Source organism: Prionailurus bengalensis, chromosome D3 (genome assembly GCF_016509475.1).
Source record: "Prionailurus bengalensis isolate Pbe53 chromosome D3, Fcat_Pben_1.1_paternal_pri, whole genome shotgun sequence".
In the NCBI taxonomy this organism is placed as follows: Eukaryota; Metazoa; Chordata; class Mammalia; order Carnivora; family Felidae; genus Prionailurus; species Prionailurus bengalensis.
This window is the reverse complement of record NC_057356.1, coordinates 76,895,804-76,911,588: the sequence shown is the minus strand read 5'-3', so window position 1 is coordinate 76,911,588 and position 15,785 is coordinate 76,895,804. Positions and strand designations below refer to the sequence as shown.

General features: G+C 46.9%; 1 protein-coding gene across 18 annotated transcripts in view; it reads right to left on the bottom strand.

Annotated features, from left to right (window-relative positions):
• Positions 1-15,785, bottom strand: part of NEDD4L (NEDD4 like E3 ubiquitin protein ligase) — a 345,318-nt gene that overhangs the window by 47,793 nt on the left and 281,740 nt on the right. For 9 of the 18 annotated variants that reach the window (XM_043558977.1, XM_043558978.1, XM_043558979.1 and 6 more), the window contains 5 exons: positions 13,939-14,013; positions 12,221-12,280; positions 6,940-7,071; positions 6,319-6,438; positions 5,031-5,228 (listed from right to left, as the gene is read on the bottom strand). In XM_043558977.1, coding sequence (XP_043414912.1) covers positions 5,031-5,228; positions 6,319-6,438; positions 6,940-7,071; positions 12,221-12,280; positions 13,939-14,013 — 585 coding nt within the window. The remainder of the gene's footprint in view (positions 1-5,030; positions 5,229-6,318; positions 6,439-6,939; positions 7,072-12,220; positions 12,281-13,938; positions 14,014-15,785) is intronic. The other 9 variants (XM_043558980.1, XM_043558981.1, XM_043558968.1 and 6 more) reach the window with 3 other exon arrangements.

Here is a 15,785-nt window from a genome sequence, read left to right as displayed (position 1 = left end):
CTTGGGTCGTGCTTTCTGACTTAGAAAGAACAGGCAGATGGATCATCTTGCAACTACCCTGCTACGAGCTGGGCACAGGATCTCTGTTGCTTCAGATGAGGAAACTGAGCAAGACGATGAGAGCGTGCCCGAAGGCTCCGACCCAGAGTCTGGGAGCTGCCTCTCACTTACACAGACTCGACGAAAATGCGAGGGAACGCTGAGAATTCAACTTTCAACTCCAAAGATTAGAAAACAAATGATAAGACTCAGAATAGGACATTGTCAACCAGGTAAGCCTGAGATTAAAAACAAAACAAAACACCCAAAAACCGATTTCAATTACATTAAAACCTTTGTTGCTGTCAAAGTACTAAAAGGTTTTTTGCCTCAGCATTTTCCTAAGTCAACAAGAAAATGAAATAATCGGTATAAATCTTGGAAAATAATAAAACTCATTTTGTGACTGATAATGGGTATGAAAATGTTCTAAAAATGGATTATGGGAAGGGTCGCACATGATTGTTCGATGGTCTAAAAACCACTTGACTGTGTATTTTAAACAGGTGAACTGTATGACATGTGAATTATACCTCAAGCACGCTGTTAAAAAAAAAAATGTCCCAAGTCAACAATATAAACCATTAATATCTGGATTATAACAAAGTTACAGATAGATTTTTTAACTGGCAAAATCTACAAAAAAACAAACCCCAAATCGAAAACTAAAGCCAACCTTTGCTTTCTATTAACTATAGCACACTACTACGAACTGAAGAAGTAAATCATGTTAGCGGTTTATGATGGCTATGGACCCTGAACCTTATAGATATCCTTTTTTAAAGGGGAATCAGGGGCATGAAGCAGGCCCAATATTCCCTTGTGTACTGGGACACATACAGGACAAACGAATACACTAAGAGTTTGGATTTATAAGGCCCAATTAACTGATAATTTGGGTAAATATTTGTGATAGGCTGAAACTTGGAGCTCTAAGCTCCACAAAAGCCACCCGCTCAGGGATAGCTCACAACCACAGGGCCCCCGGCCCCCCCCCCCCCCCCCCCCCCCGCAACCCCCCTAACCATCCCCCAGGCCACTGACTATGCTAGCTTCCGGACACCGCACACAAGACCGGCCGTGCCTTGGAATCACACACACACACACACACACACACACACACACACGGTACTGTGAAAGACAATCGGTAAAAAGCTGGTGATTTAAAGCACACACAAACAGAAAGATGAGGCTGAAATGACAGAAAAGTGCCAGGGGATGGGGGCGAGAAGCATGAAGTATAAAACTCAATCTCACAGGTCTGCTGAAATGGCCTTGCATGGAAACCCAGACTCGGTAGAATGGGAGGGTTAGAGGCCCTCGGGGTCACATTATTTCATTGCACCATCACAAGTCTTCCACCAGGCTCTCAGGGCTAAATCTAGGGGGCACTATTGAGCCCATCCTCCCGGCATGTCCCCTCAACAAGGAGGCAGGCTCCCCAAGGTAATGGGGCAGGTAACAGCAGCCAAGGCCTCGCGAGACTGTGACAACTTTAGGGATGACAGTAAGAATGCTGTTTCAAATGGCAGAAATAAAAACGAAAATAAATGAATAAAATATGCAAACCCCACTGGGTAGTTTCTCCCTGTCCCCAGGCACAGGAAAGCACGTTATTTCACTATTTCACAACTGCTGCCCTCAATACAGTTGGAAGAGTTTTTAAACAGAAGGCGAAGACCATCATTTTAAAAAAGGGGCGGGGGGGCGCCTGGGTGGCTCGGTCGGTTAAGCATCCGACTTCGGCTCAGGTCACGATCTCGCGGTCCGTGAGTTCGAGCCCCGCGTCGGGCTCTGTGCTGACTGCTCAGAGCCTGGAGCCTGTTTCACATTCTGTGTCTCCCTCTCTCTCTGACCCTCCCCCATTCATGCTCTGTCTCTCTCTATCTCAAAAATAAATAAACGTTAAAAAAAAAATTAAAAAAAATAAATAAAAAATAAAAAAATAAAAAAGGGGCGGGGGGGGGGTTTCCTAGCAGAATTATTTAGAAACATATAAAATCTGGGGACGCTGGCTGGTTCAAAAACCAGCTGTGGTTTTTTTTCCTTCCTGGAAGAGGTCAGCAACCATGCCTAGGCTACGCTGAGTCTTATTAGTTTGGACCTGGGTAGAAAACAAACCGGCAACTTCATTAAGGTACATTCTTGCTTGCTACAAAAATAAGCCAACACTTTGTCCTGTAAAAGGCAGAGATACACTCTTACATACATGCCTCTGGCTGCTTCCTTAGCAGAAGAATGAACAAGTGAAGTCCTCTCGTAATCTCCCCTCGGGCACTTGGTGGCCTCCCGCATGCGTCCCTGGCCCTGCTGACCCAGGTGGAAACAGACTGATGCTCACTGGATGTGGCCTGACTTCATCCTAGACAGACCGCTGGCAGGCTGCCTGCATTCGTTGTGTTTGTGAAGGCTGTGTTTTATAAATAGACTTCAAAGGGAATTGTCCCCTATCGATGCATACAAGGGAAACACTGGCCTGTGTCTTTTCATGTTGCTGGTTAACGCAGGAATCAAGCGCACACAGGCTGACGGGGGCACAAGTGGTATCTTCATTATTCTCAACCTGACCTACCAGTTTCTCTTCCTGTTTCCACTGGAGTGTTCACATGCTACGAATAGCTACGCTGTTCTCTTTAAAAACAAAGCCAACCCCAAACCAACTCCAAACAGATGCTAAGCTGAAAATTATCTTTCCCCTTCCCTCTATCTTTTATCACAATAAACCAGCAATGGGGAGAGTGGCTTCCACACAGAGCATCGTATACAGGCCTTTGTTTGGAGGGGGGCGGGGGGAGGCAGCTGTGTGCCGGGGCGTCTGACTTTAGGGAGAAAGGGTAGTAACTTGTGGGATTCCCAGTTGCTACCTTCAGGGTTTTCTACAGCGACAGCAGCGACAAAATACTGTTTCAACGCATTAAAATTTTAAATCGGTGCCATCAGTCAACACCAAGTATCTTGGGTCGAAGGGGGGCAACTGGAAATTCAAACTGGGTTTCATTCAGCACCGATGCGGGCAATAAATAAAGCCAAGTGCTATTTAAAATAAAAGCTGTCCAGCGGCAGTCACAGTGCAGTTGTGGCGTGAGAGACCGAAAAGGTTAGGAGGCTGGGCTGCTAAGCCAGCTCAAATGACTCAAATCACAGCTTATGCTGGCAAGCCACGGCGGCTCCATACACTAATCCATCTACTGCGACAATATTTACCCCTATTTCTGGAGCTCCCCTGGCTGGCCGAGGGCTGTGTCCACGAGGGCAAAGACCTAATACCCAGTCTCTATTGCGTCTATTTGGGCACCAAACAGGTGCCCATTGTTCACTCTCCATGTGCCCCCCAACCTGTACTATCACCTTCAGGCTAACAGGCAAGTCAAACAAAGCAACATGCTAGCAGAAGGGATCAGGAGCTTACTACATGAATGTCACCAGATCTAAATGACAGATTCCCCTGGCAGGCCACTCCTGTACCTCCAAAGAGGAAGAACTTTTAGAGTGGTTCTCACTAAGGAGTCTTGAGAATGTATGGGGGGCATTTCTGGTCCCCCCCCCCCCCCCCACTGGCAGGAGGACGGGGAGGAATAGTGGCTCTCAGGCTTTTCAGTGGCAGGAGCCACGGACGCTAGATGCCCGGCAGTAAAAGGCACGTTCCTGCCCCCAGTGCAGAGAATGTCCTCGTGGAGACATGCTGCCTCACGATCCACTGGATTTTAGAGGGTGAGCCCTCTAGGGACTAAGTTAACATACACTGCGGGCAAAGTGTGAGTGACCATCCAGGTCACTTTGGTTCAGGTGTCTTTCTTAACACAATGTTTACTGTCCTACTGACTCTACTACACTAAGGGTCTTCTCTAGAAATGGGGATTTTAAAGCGTGCGTTCACCGTTAGCCCAAGCTAACAACCACCCAAACTCAACCGACTTTCACATAACATCAGTTCTAAGCACGGATGACAGAGGTCAGAGTTAAGCTCTGTATCCAGAGAGTGAGAGAGGGATAGGGACAGGAAGGGACAGGGACAGGAAGAGGGCAAACCTCCCGCAGCATCAGAAATAGAAACAACAATACCAAGTTTGGTTTCATCATAGGTCCAGAGATCACATGGTAGAAACAAACCGCTCCCTTCTAAAAGGACTACGTCGGGGCGCCTGGGTGGCGCAGTCGGTTGAGCGTCCGACTTCAGCCAGGTCACGATCTCGCGGTCCGTGAGTTCGAGCCCCACGTCGGGCTCTGGGCTGATGGCTCGGAGCCTGGAGCCTGTTTCCGATTCTGTGTCTCCCTCTCTCTCTGCCCCTCCCCCGTTCATGCTCTGTCTCTCTCTGTCCCAAAAATAAATAAACGTTTGAAAAAAAAAAAAAATTTTAAAAGGACTACGTGTGGTGTTAAATAAGGCACCGCGAATTCAGCCGAAGAAATGAAGAAATGACAGAGGCACGGAAAGTTCTACACAGGCACCTCTGATTAATCTCGTCATGCTCGTTAACACAACACATGGAGTCTTTCTCCTGGGGGATTCAGGGGCATGTGGAAGGGGAACAGGATGAGAACAATCAATTTTGACAAGATGCTCACAAGGAGAGGCCATCAGATTTACAGCCAAACTCCTCAGCGCATCTCTTGACCCATAATTAAAGGACAGAAACGCAGCACAGAAGTGCGAAACACCGACCCGATGAGGACGGTACAAACTTAAAAGGACAAACCAAATGAAGATGATCATGGCCCTAAAAATGCAAAAAGAAACTGATGGAAGAAAAATGATTAGCATGCTTAGAAACAGATTAGGATACCTGATACAGGGACAGCATCGCGAGAAGTGAGGCAGTAACATCAAATCGCTGGCACTGGGGGGCACGACCCTTTTCCCCAACTACGGCAAACTGTCGGGCTCAGTGAGAGATTTCTCTGCGAGAACTACGGACACCGAGGAAGGAAACCCAGGAGTCCGTACCAGACCTCGGGAGGAAAACGGAACCAAATAAAAGCAGCAGCCTTACCCACGTTGTAGTCTTTGTGTTATGGTCAATGAAGAAGGGCCGGCCGTTTGGTGCTATCCTCATTTCCCAGCCGGGTGGCAGGAAGCTCTGTGTGACTTTGTGTTGTGGTTTAGGGGAGTTGTAAGGTGATGGCTGTGGGGACTGTGGATTGGAAAGGGTATCTTTCACAGCCCGACGTACGGGTGAATCCTTGGCACCCTAAGGAATAATAACGAGCATTAGAATTCTTACCACGAGCTAGCCCGGAGGGGTCAAAATGTACCTGGGCATCAACGAACGCCTGTCTTTGGAGAGGGACGAGGGAGAAGCTCCAAAAACCTGCTTCGGTCATTCATTTAACTTTGAAACCACTCTAACTTTCAAGTTTTTTTTTTTTTTTTTTTTTTGGTTGATTAAACACACAACGTTAAGTACTTATAACCGAGATCCGTGGACAGCTATTCAGCACACACCCAAAATCCTGTTCTCTGTTGAACATGACGGATGGAAGGTTTACGGAGGCTGAAAAAAACGCATGCCCCTGCTCTTAATGAGCTCACAGTCTAATGCGGAATGGGTTGGCAGTTTTCAGAGCACAGAAAGAAAAACCTGGACCAACGGAGACAGCCACCCGGCCTTGCATGGCTGCTACCCGCTGAGAGCCCATTTGGACGAGATCACAGCCACTCCCAGTCATCAGCATCCTAAACCCAGGGGACGGACCCACGGCCATCTCTACGACACAGTCAAGTTCGGAGCTTCCAACATTTGCTCTCCGGCTTCTCTCACTCTGATATTGGTGATGTTAAGGGACGGCACGGACCCCACACACACAGGAGAGAAGCACAAGCAGGTGCCCAGCAATGGTTTAGGGACGCGAATGTGCATCGGAAACACGTATGCCCATACAATGACAGGCCCTACGGTCGAAAGGAGAGAAAATGATCAAAGCAACGGCTATGTTCTCAAACGCAATGTAAAGCATTGGTATTTGAAAGAGTTATTATGCGGTCAAGAGTGAAACACAACAAGAATGGAGCAAGTTCGGAAGAGAGGCGCCCGCTTCCAGCACAAGGGACCGTGGCGGCAGCCGAATGAGAATGGGAATCAGGTGGGAGCCCACGGATGCGGACCAAGGCGAAACAGAGAAGCGTGAAGTAAGGCCGCACGAGAACACCCTGCACCACGGACACAACGGCTGATCAGAGAGGGGACAGGGGCTGCAAAACTCAAATCCAAGGGAGGCGAGAAGAGAGAATGAGAAGCCCCGGGGACAGAGCGACCCGGTTAGGCGAGGCAGCCTTCTCACCTCCAGTGGGGCAGATAAGGTTACAGTCGGCGAGCTGAGGCTACGGGGCCGGCGGATCTGAGGCTCGATTAGGTGGTTGTTACTGTTTGTGGCGGATCCGGATGCACCATCTTCTGCGAGCTATTTTGGAGGCAAAAACAAGTTAGCTTCGTAGGAGGATCCCCTGTGCATGTGATTGGGAGCGTGGACCCAAACAACAACACAGCCAGCAATAATGAGAGGTCTGGCCTCTTCGAGTGTGGAGGAAACGATTACACGTAATAATGGGGGCAGGGATGGGGAAACACATCCAAAGGAAATAGAAATGAATCACTAGCCCAGCCTAAAAACCAGCCTCAGAAATAAAGGGGGCTGGGAGAGAAGCTATACTGGGATAGGCTCTTACTTTGAAAATATCTTTCCATGTCACAGCTTAAAACTGCATCTAGGGATGGGCTGATCTGAGGACCGAATTCTTCCTCAGGGCGGTATTATGCTTAGAGTTAACACGTTCTCTTTGGGAGGAAAGATTTTCTCAGACACGGGTTCTTTAGAACAACACATTCACATCGGGAACACTGAGCGCATGTACACTCTGGCTCCCGTGGCCTGTGATTTTAAGTTGTAGGACGATCTGCATACCTGCATGATAGGTCGAGTCCAAGTTGTGGTTCGATTGTTATGATTGACATAGTATGTGCGTCCCTTAGCATCTTTTCGTTCTTCCCAGCCTGAAGGTAGGCCCGGCGTGGTATGTGCATAGGCCACTGATGGCTGTTTGTGTAAGAAATCATTATTATTTAATATCTTGCATTTGCTTTCCGATCAGTTTAATAAAGTCATATACACCCAGAGAATTACTTGCTCTAGACCAAGTAAGTTAATTTGACCAAAACATTAGTGTCTGGAAAAAAGGCAACGGATTTCCAAAGGCTTCAAGTCTACTGTGAAATGAACCCCACGCTGCTAGGAGGTCGAAAAATCTTACCTACATCAGTTGTAGAGCCCTGAAGACTGAAACGTCAAGGGTTGTTGTTGCTAACGTGATCGTAAGAGAAATATACAATCTATTTCAGCTACTAAATTTTATTGTCAAACCGCATGTTACCCAGAGGGATCGTCCTGAACATTTTTTCCTCCATATAGTTGCCACGGTGATCTTCTCCCAATTCCTAAACTCTTCATCGGCTTAGAGCCCTTCCTCTATAGCTTTCAGGGGAAAGAATACAGTCTCCTCTCTAGGAGGCCTGTATTTGCACCAGGGCATAGAATCAGGAGGACTGACCCGGACAGCAAGTGGCCAGGCAATGCAGGTTAGAATTCCAGAGGGTCCCCATAACCGAGGCAGCGTCTGCTCCCGTCCTCCCCTACGGCGGGTCTCTCTTTAAAAGGAGAAAAGGGGCTCCTGGCTGGCTCAGTCGGTTAAGTGTCCGACTCTTGGTTTCAGCTCAGGTCATGATCTCATGGTTCGTGAGTTCAAGCCCCACGTCGGGCTGTGTGCTGACAGTGCGGAGCCTGTGTGGGATCCTCTCTCTCCCTCTCTCTCTGCCCCTCTCCTGCTCATGCTGTCTCTGTCTCTCTCAAAAAAATAAACTTTAAAAGGGTGCGTGAAGCACCCATGGATTCTGGGTCTAGAGACGTGTCCAGCAACAGAGTGACTGTATTTGGACAGTCCAAGTTAGATTGCAAAAGGACTCCTGAGACACTTCTGTCTGTAGGAAGCAGTCTGAGAAGTGCACTCTGGGTGGAGACACATCGGAACAACAAGGATGCCTCAGTGACTCCTGGAGGGAGGAGATGGACGTCTGAGGTGAGGAAGTCCTGTGTGTACGGAGGCCACACAGGAGATCTGTAACTGAGAAAGGGGTGCTACCCTGAGGGCGGGGGCTCAGAGACAATAAGCCAATCGTGGCTGCCGAGACTCCTGGGAGAACGTACAAGAAACAAGAGGCCAAGCATCAGGAATAATCTCTTTCATGAGGTGACAGAAGGAAGCTGCTTCTTTTTGGGAACGGTCTTCCCTAATTAGGATCTTGTGACCTGTAGGTGTTTTGCCAGGGGCATACGGGGGTGAGGAAGTCAATCTCTTAGCCCATCTCTTAGCATACCTCCGCGTGCGCATCCGATCGCTCACGTCCACTACCAACACTGTGCCTTGGCAAAGAGGATGGTCAAAAGCACGCTCAGTGACACTGCCACGTAACCTGGGGACCTCGGTGAATGAGGTTGAATATTCTGCTTCATGAGCTTGATGGCACGTTCTAGAGAAAAACTACCTGAGCCACGGAGCAGCTGCCTCAGTGTTTATTCCCAAAACGTTATTTACCGAGCAAGGCAAGATTATTTGTAAGAGGACTTTCTGCTAAATCTGTAGTAAACTATTTTCTTGGCATTCTTCCAGATTCAGTCCTGAAGGCTCTACAATGGTTCGTTCCAAGACTGTGACCACATGGGTTCTGGATCTAGGTGTGGGGCCACCACAAGAGAGAAAGGGACATCAGCATGCAGACTCGATCCTTCCATGAGTATTGAAGACACGTGACTTCACTCACCTACAGCCTTCCCTACCTGAGGCACCAATTCAAAAGAGCTATTTCTACGGCTACTTTTTCTCCGGGGCACTACCGAAACTGGACTCCGCTGAACGAAGTTAGAACCCACACTGTAACCTAAGTGGTCAATTCCTATTTTTGGCCAAGTATGTGCTACCAATCTAACCTACTGCTGCTTATATGACGACCAAAAATGCTTGCGTTAAACGGGAGACTAAACGGAATCGGTTTTCCTCCTCCCTACCGAGTTAATTTGTGGGAGAGGAAATCAGATAGGCACTCAGAAAGCTCTACTCTGGAAACCATCAGGATAGTGTTAAAGTTAGAGAGTCCCCGGAAAGGATACTTATGAGGAGACTCATAGAAGAACTTGGATGTGCCATGGCTAATCTCAGAACTGAACTCTACAGCTGCAGAACCTCCAGCACCAGGTTCCTTTCACAGGTCCAGTTAATGGGACTAACCGGTTTCTGGAAACTAAGAGCACAGTGCAGGAGAGAACACTGAATTTGATTAACAGGCTGCCCATTTCACCTTCCACTGAGAATTGAATTGGTGCCCTACAATCTAGTCCCATTTATGTGTGACGATACTATTAAATTCTTTCTTTATAGATTTCCTTCTAAATGACCTGGGAGAACAACTTGCGCCAACAAGTCCACTTGCGACTCACAGCACTGCCCTCGCCACAAGCAGCAGGGGAGGAGGCAGGACTCAGCTCCTCCAGACAGATCATGCAAGAGACCCAGCCCTGGAGCTGAAATCAGACTTCTGTTGTGAGAGAGAGAGAGAGAGTGTGTGTGTGTGTGTGTGTGTGTGTGTGTGTGTGTTCACATGTGCATGCCATATGACCTCAAGAGACAAGTTCATTAATCAAGAGACAAGTTATAAACTGTTAGCTTAATTTAACAATTTCACAGCTTTTCATCTGAAAATACTATTGTGTTTTGGCGTTGCCCAATTGCCAGTTAACGATGGCTTCCCAGTGGCTCCATTTATTTCATTAAGACGAAGAACTCAATTATGGATAAACTGTAGAAGTTTCAATATGCTTTTAAAGATGGCCAACAGTTTCGTACGATCACAGACTCTCCAAGATTTGCTCAAACCCTGCTATACCGTTACCTCAGTGTATTTTTAGGTACGTTATATACAGAAAAGTCCAGAAGGACTGTGCTATCCCCCTCCTTTTATCTCAGGGAGGGTTCCTGCTTGGCCAGCTGGAAAGGGACACTGGTGTGTATCATTTGTGTATACACGCCAGTGTGTATTCATAAACCAAAGGGCTGTAGTTCCACAGGTGAGGATCAGGGCTTGTTCATTAATGCACTTGCTCATAAAAGCACTATCATGGAAAAAGAGGTACGGTTAACACAACACGGTGCATTGTGCCCAAAGGGTGGGGCGTGGGGGTGGGGCTGAATGTTCACTAACAGGGGAAGATTATATAAATTGAGGTGCATTCACATAACTGGATATTATTCAATTATTACCATGTCCCAGAGAAAGGACCGTAAGTGACAAATATCAAGTTGCTAACTGATGTGTGTACAAGATCCCAGTTGTGTGTGTGCATGCACGAGGAGAGGGTGTGTAAAAGGGGGAAAAACTCGGTAAGAGAAGGAACTGGAAAAGATACTTTCACACCTGTCTCGATTTCTAATAGCCATCAAATAAGTTGGTTTATTGCAGCCGAATGATCACCAGATACGTGGGAGGCATGAGGGTGGGTACAACACTTGGGAATGACTACTACTCAAGCCCTTAAAAATAAACAAATCCGAACTCCTATTTTTAATTCACTGCTGGACGAGGGGGAGGGCACAGGCAGGAAGAACACAGCAGTGGCAGGGGCCACAGGACCTCGTTCAGATGGGTCACTCTGCCCTGCCAGGTACCTCTCACCATGGAGCCCAGTGCTCTCATAATTCGGTGCATCCTGCCACTTAATATCCTCAGCTATCACAACAGTCCAACACTAATGGCAGATCCCATGGCCCATAAAATGCAAAAATGGATGGTAGAAAATGCTCATGAGCCCTGGATTCTATTAAAATTACTTAATGAAACGGTTCTGTCCACCTGGCAGCAATTCTGCTGGAGGCTGAGCCTGGCCACCTAGCACATGACTTTCACATAAATCACAAGCTCGCTAGCTTCCACTGGGCTTGGTTTTGCTGACTGCCCATTTGATTTTCCTGTGTGCAGTGCTGAGCGTTACATTCTAACAATATAACTAAGTTGGTCTTTTAAGTCCACATCCTGCAGAAAACCAGCAGTTGTGTACGTATTTAAAGGTATTCTCGGGCGCCTGGGTGGCTCAGTCACTTGAGCGTCCGACTTCAGCTCAGGTCATGATCTCAAGGTCTGGGAGTTCGAGCCCCGTGTCGGGCTCTGTGCTGACAACTCAGAGCCTGGAGCCTGCTTCGGATTCTGTGTGTCCCTCTCTCTCTGCCCCTCCCCTGCTCATCCTCTGCCTCTCTCTCTGTCAAAAATCAATAAACATTAAAAAAAAATTTTTTTAAAGGTATTCTCAAGTAATAAGCAGTTATAACCAACCTAACAAGGGCGACACAATTAGGAAAATTCTTCCAAGAGTCACAGTAGCTCAAAGCATAAACTATAAGCTAGCCTGTTGTCTGGGATCATGCGAAAAACAGGCAATTAAAATTCACAGTCCTGTTCACGTTACCCATAAACATCAATACTAAAAATTATTTAAAATAATGAGCAAGAGTAACAGATACTTGGCTTAGAGAAACTAAATTTTAAATTTCTTCCTTATATTCCCTCCTCTCTCTCCCCCTGAATTATACGAATCCTCGCTCACTCCTGTGAATAGAGCTCCTTGTAGCAGAGCAAGAGTCATGCTCACCATACACAAATCTAACCCAGGGTTTAAAATCTGGTACGGGGAGCGGACGGGAGAGGTTGGCTGTGCGCACATCTGGGAATCCACAGGGACAACGGCATGTAGTTCCTGTGGCTTCCCTATTCTCTTCCAACCAAATTATCTTACTCGGGCATTCTAACAAATCAGAAAAGCTTACCAGAAGTACAAACACTCAAGACAGAGATACATTCTGGTACATGTGCCGCCGAAACGAGCATGGCAGAAACACATTCCAAACGGTCAAATTAAATTCACTTAATCGAACCTTGACAGTATTCCTAACAAAACGACAGGGGACTGAAGATCGTCTCACCCAGTACCTCTGAACTACGTGAAAGTGAATTTCACACGTATAGCTCCGCGGCACAAAGAAGCTGATCTTACCCAAAGAAGAAAAAAGAGTACCTTCACCATTGTGCACAATGTTAAAAACCAACCCACGGTTTTGTCATGAATGTCTGATCAAGGGTATCATTACCGTTGGCTCCTCACCACCTGTGACAGTTGATGAACGCGCTCTCCTAGCTGGGGCACTTGGCTGTTGAATGACAATTTACATCAGTGAAATGCACTTAGGGAGACCACCCACTGCTTACTGAATCAGGAATCACTGGTGATGCAGCCAGTAAGGCAGGTGATGTGGATCTGAATCCCTGAAATCCACCCTATTCAAATAAAGCTGAGCAACCACTCACTGATGACCAGAAGAAAAAGAGAAACGCAATCGCCTTCCCACCCAGAGAAGGCTCTGCCTGCAACATGATTCGGGTAAACAATGAACTGACAACCTCAGAAACGTGAGATGTATTATTCGAAAAAAATTGAAAACCACCATGGTTTTGCCCCTACTGTTAAATAACTAGCGGATTCTGAAATCTGCCAAACTCGTAATTTGAATAAGAGGCCACTGGTGATCAGTGAGTTTATAGCTTTACAGGGTACGAGGAAAGAGGGAGGAATCAATAGTTTCCCGGAAAGTGAGCTTTTTGGGCAAATAAAATTGAAACTGATTTTGAAAAGGAGAGAAAGTGCCATTAATTCATCAAGGAAAGTCACGGAATCATCAGATTGAGGAGGATCCCCTCTCCAAGGACATCATAGCTGATTATTCTGGTTTTGGGGGACGCCTGTACTAAAACCATCCCAGAAAGCGTGTGCTTGTCAAGCTTCTGATCAACCAGCCCATTCTACGTGCATCACAAACTGAGTCTGCCGTGTTGATTACTCACTTAACCAGTGTACTCATGAATCTGTTCCGTTACCATTAAAGACTAAAACCCAGGCAACAATACCCTTTGTAGTAAAAATGTACACGACAGGGTAGATACCATGACTGCAAAAACTCTAAGTACGATCTTTTTTCCCTTTAATTTCATAGAAAAGTATTAATGCCAAAAAAATAATCAAGGATTTGTATTACTAAAACAAAAACAAAAACAAAAAAAACCCCAAAAACAAAAACAAAAAACCACCCTGGATAAGGTCAGACAAGTTGAACATACTAAAACCACAAAACATTTTCTCCTCCAAAAGGAGAAATAGATTTACAAAAAAAATTGTAATGTAAACATCAAATGTCTCTCGAGGCAGTCCTGGTCTGCCTTCCAATTTGCACGTTCATTTTTATTTTTGTCCCATATTGGGAAACACAGGACATCCTTCCGTATATGCTGCTAGTTCTAAACACTGCAGTAGAGGGGGGAGCAGACTGTAGCCAGTTCAGTAGTCAGCAGAGCTGCGTTTAACAGAGAAAAGTACAGGCGCTTTGTGGGTTAAGAGCTGAGGCCATTAGTGATGAGAAAAACCACGCCCTGCAAACCGGGAAGAGTTCTTCCTGTTCCAAGGGATTCCTGTGCGACTGGAGCACAGTGCTGGGAACTCAGTAAGTTTAAAAAAAAAAACACAAAAAAACCACAACGAATTATTAATACGCTTTTGATTAAGTAGTAAGCACATCAGAAGTGGTGTTAATTTGGGTGGAAAAGCAAAGCAATGAAGTTTTCAGCCTTTCAGAGACTAACACAGCTCTTTGTATTCGGAATCCACTCTCCTTGGGCAATTTGCTAGGAAATCGTCCGGTCTCTCGTTTGCACAGAGAACCGATTTACACAGGAAAAACTCTTCCTCGGTAGCCCAGATGATTTCAAACACAAGCCCCAAGGGCCAACCGGATGGCTGGCAAGGGGCGTGGGTTACCGGTGGTAGATGAGCTTGCTCGGCAACGGTGTCCGTCACGCTGCAGGACCGCAACCTGGAGGACGGTTCTCTTTGCTGAAGGGGGGAAAGGACACGAAGCATCGTGAAAACACAGGCCCAGAAACAAGTTTCGTTGGTTTAAAAACTAAGTCACGCAAGCCTATTGAGTGTTCTTTCATGTGAGAAGATGATTCGGTGAGACACCGTCTCTTCTGGGCCGTGAGAGTAATCCCTCAAGCAGTCGGGTGGGTAATCTTATGTGTCATTACGAGTGTTTGCAGCAGACAGAAATTCTGACTGGTCCTTAGGAGGAAGTTAACAGCAAAAGTAGGAAAAAGAGGCCAAAACAGGACAGGGGACTCAAAAGGCCGGGGTAACACTCTACTGCTTCTTTAAGAAATGGCAGTAAGGGTGCCCGGGTGGCTCAGTCGGTTAAGCACCCGACTTCGGCTCAGGTCGTGATCTCACAGTTTGTGGGTTCAAGCCCCGTGTCACACTCTTGTGCTGACAGCTCAGAGCCTGGAGACTACTTTGGATTCTGTGTCTCCCTCTCTCTCTGCCCTTTCCCTGCTCACGTACTCTCTGTCTCTCAAAAATAAATAAACATTAAAAAAATTTTTTTTAAATAAAAAAAAGGGGGGGGGCGCCTGGGTGGCTCGGTCGTTTAAGGTTCTGACTTTGGCCTGGGTCACGATCTCACGATTCGTGAGTTCGAGCTCTGCGTGGGGCTTGGTGCTGACAGCTCGGAGCCTGAAGCCTGTTTCCAGATTGTGTGTCTCCCTCTCTCTCTGCCCCTCCCCTGCTCATGCTTTCTCTCTGTCTCTCAAAAATAAATAGATGTTTTAAAAAAAATTGGCACTATGGGGCGCCTGGGTGGCGCAGTCGGTTGAGCGTCCGACTTCGGCCGGGTCACGATCTCACGGTCCGTGAGTTCGAGCCCCGCGTCGGGCTCTGGGCTGATGGCTCAGAGCCTGGAGCCTGTTTCGGATTCTGTGTCTCCCTCTCTCTCTGATCCTCCCCTGTTCATGCTCTGTCTCTCTCTGTCCCAAAAATAAAATAAAACGTTGAAAAAAAAAAAATTGGCACTAGAGGGGTGCCTGGGTGGCTCAGTTGGTTAAGCACCCTGCTTTGGCTCAGGTCATGACCTCATGGCTCGTGGATTGGAGCCCTGCATCGAGCTCTCTTCTGTCAGTGTGGAGCCTACTTTGGATCCTCTGTCCCCTTCGGTCTCTGCCCCGACTCTGCTCATGCTTTCTCTCTCTCTCAAAAATAAACATGAAAAGGGGCGCCTGGGTGGCTCAGCCGGTTAAACATCCAACTTCAGCTCAGGTCATGGTCTCACGGTCTGTGAGTTCGAGCCCCGCGTCGGGCTCTGTGCTGACAGCTCAGAGCCTGGAGCCTGCTTCGGATTCTGTGTCTCCCTCTCTATCTGCCCCTCCCCTGCTCGTGTGCTCTGTCTCCAAAATAAATAAAAACAAAAAATAAATAAATAAATAAAACAGTAAAAAAAAAAAAATGGCAACAGGAAGCTAGCAGTCTTGTGTTTTGCTCTGGGATGCAACGTTGGGGCAAACTCCAGTGTGATGTGAACAGAGGAAAAAATACTGACATAGATGGTTCTTAAACACTACTATTGACAAAGGATCAGCTGGAATCTAAGGCCAAAAAACTCAAATATGGTCTTGTGCTACTTCCGAAGGGTCAGTTACAATTTTAGCTTCTGAATCGAGTTGAAGTCGTACAGAACAGGAATGAGGGAAAATAGTGAGGTTCCTCTAAAACATCTAGTGTGTGATGTACAGTGTTCCTCTCACTCGTTTGTATTCATCTTTTTAGAAAAACAGCCA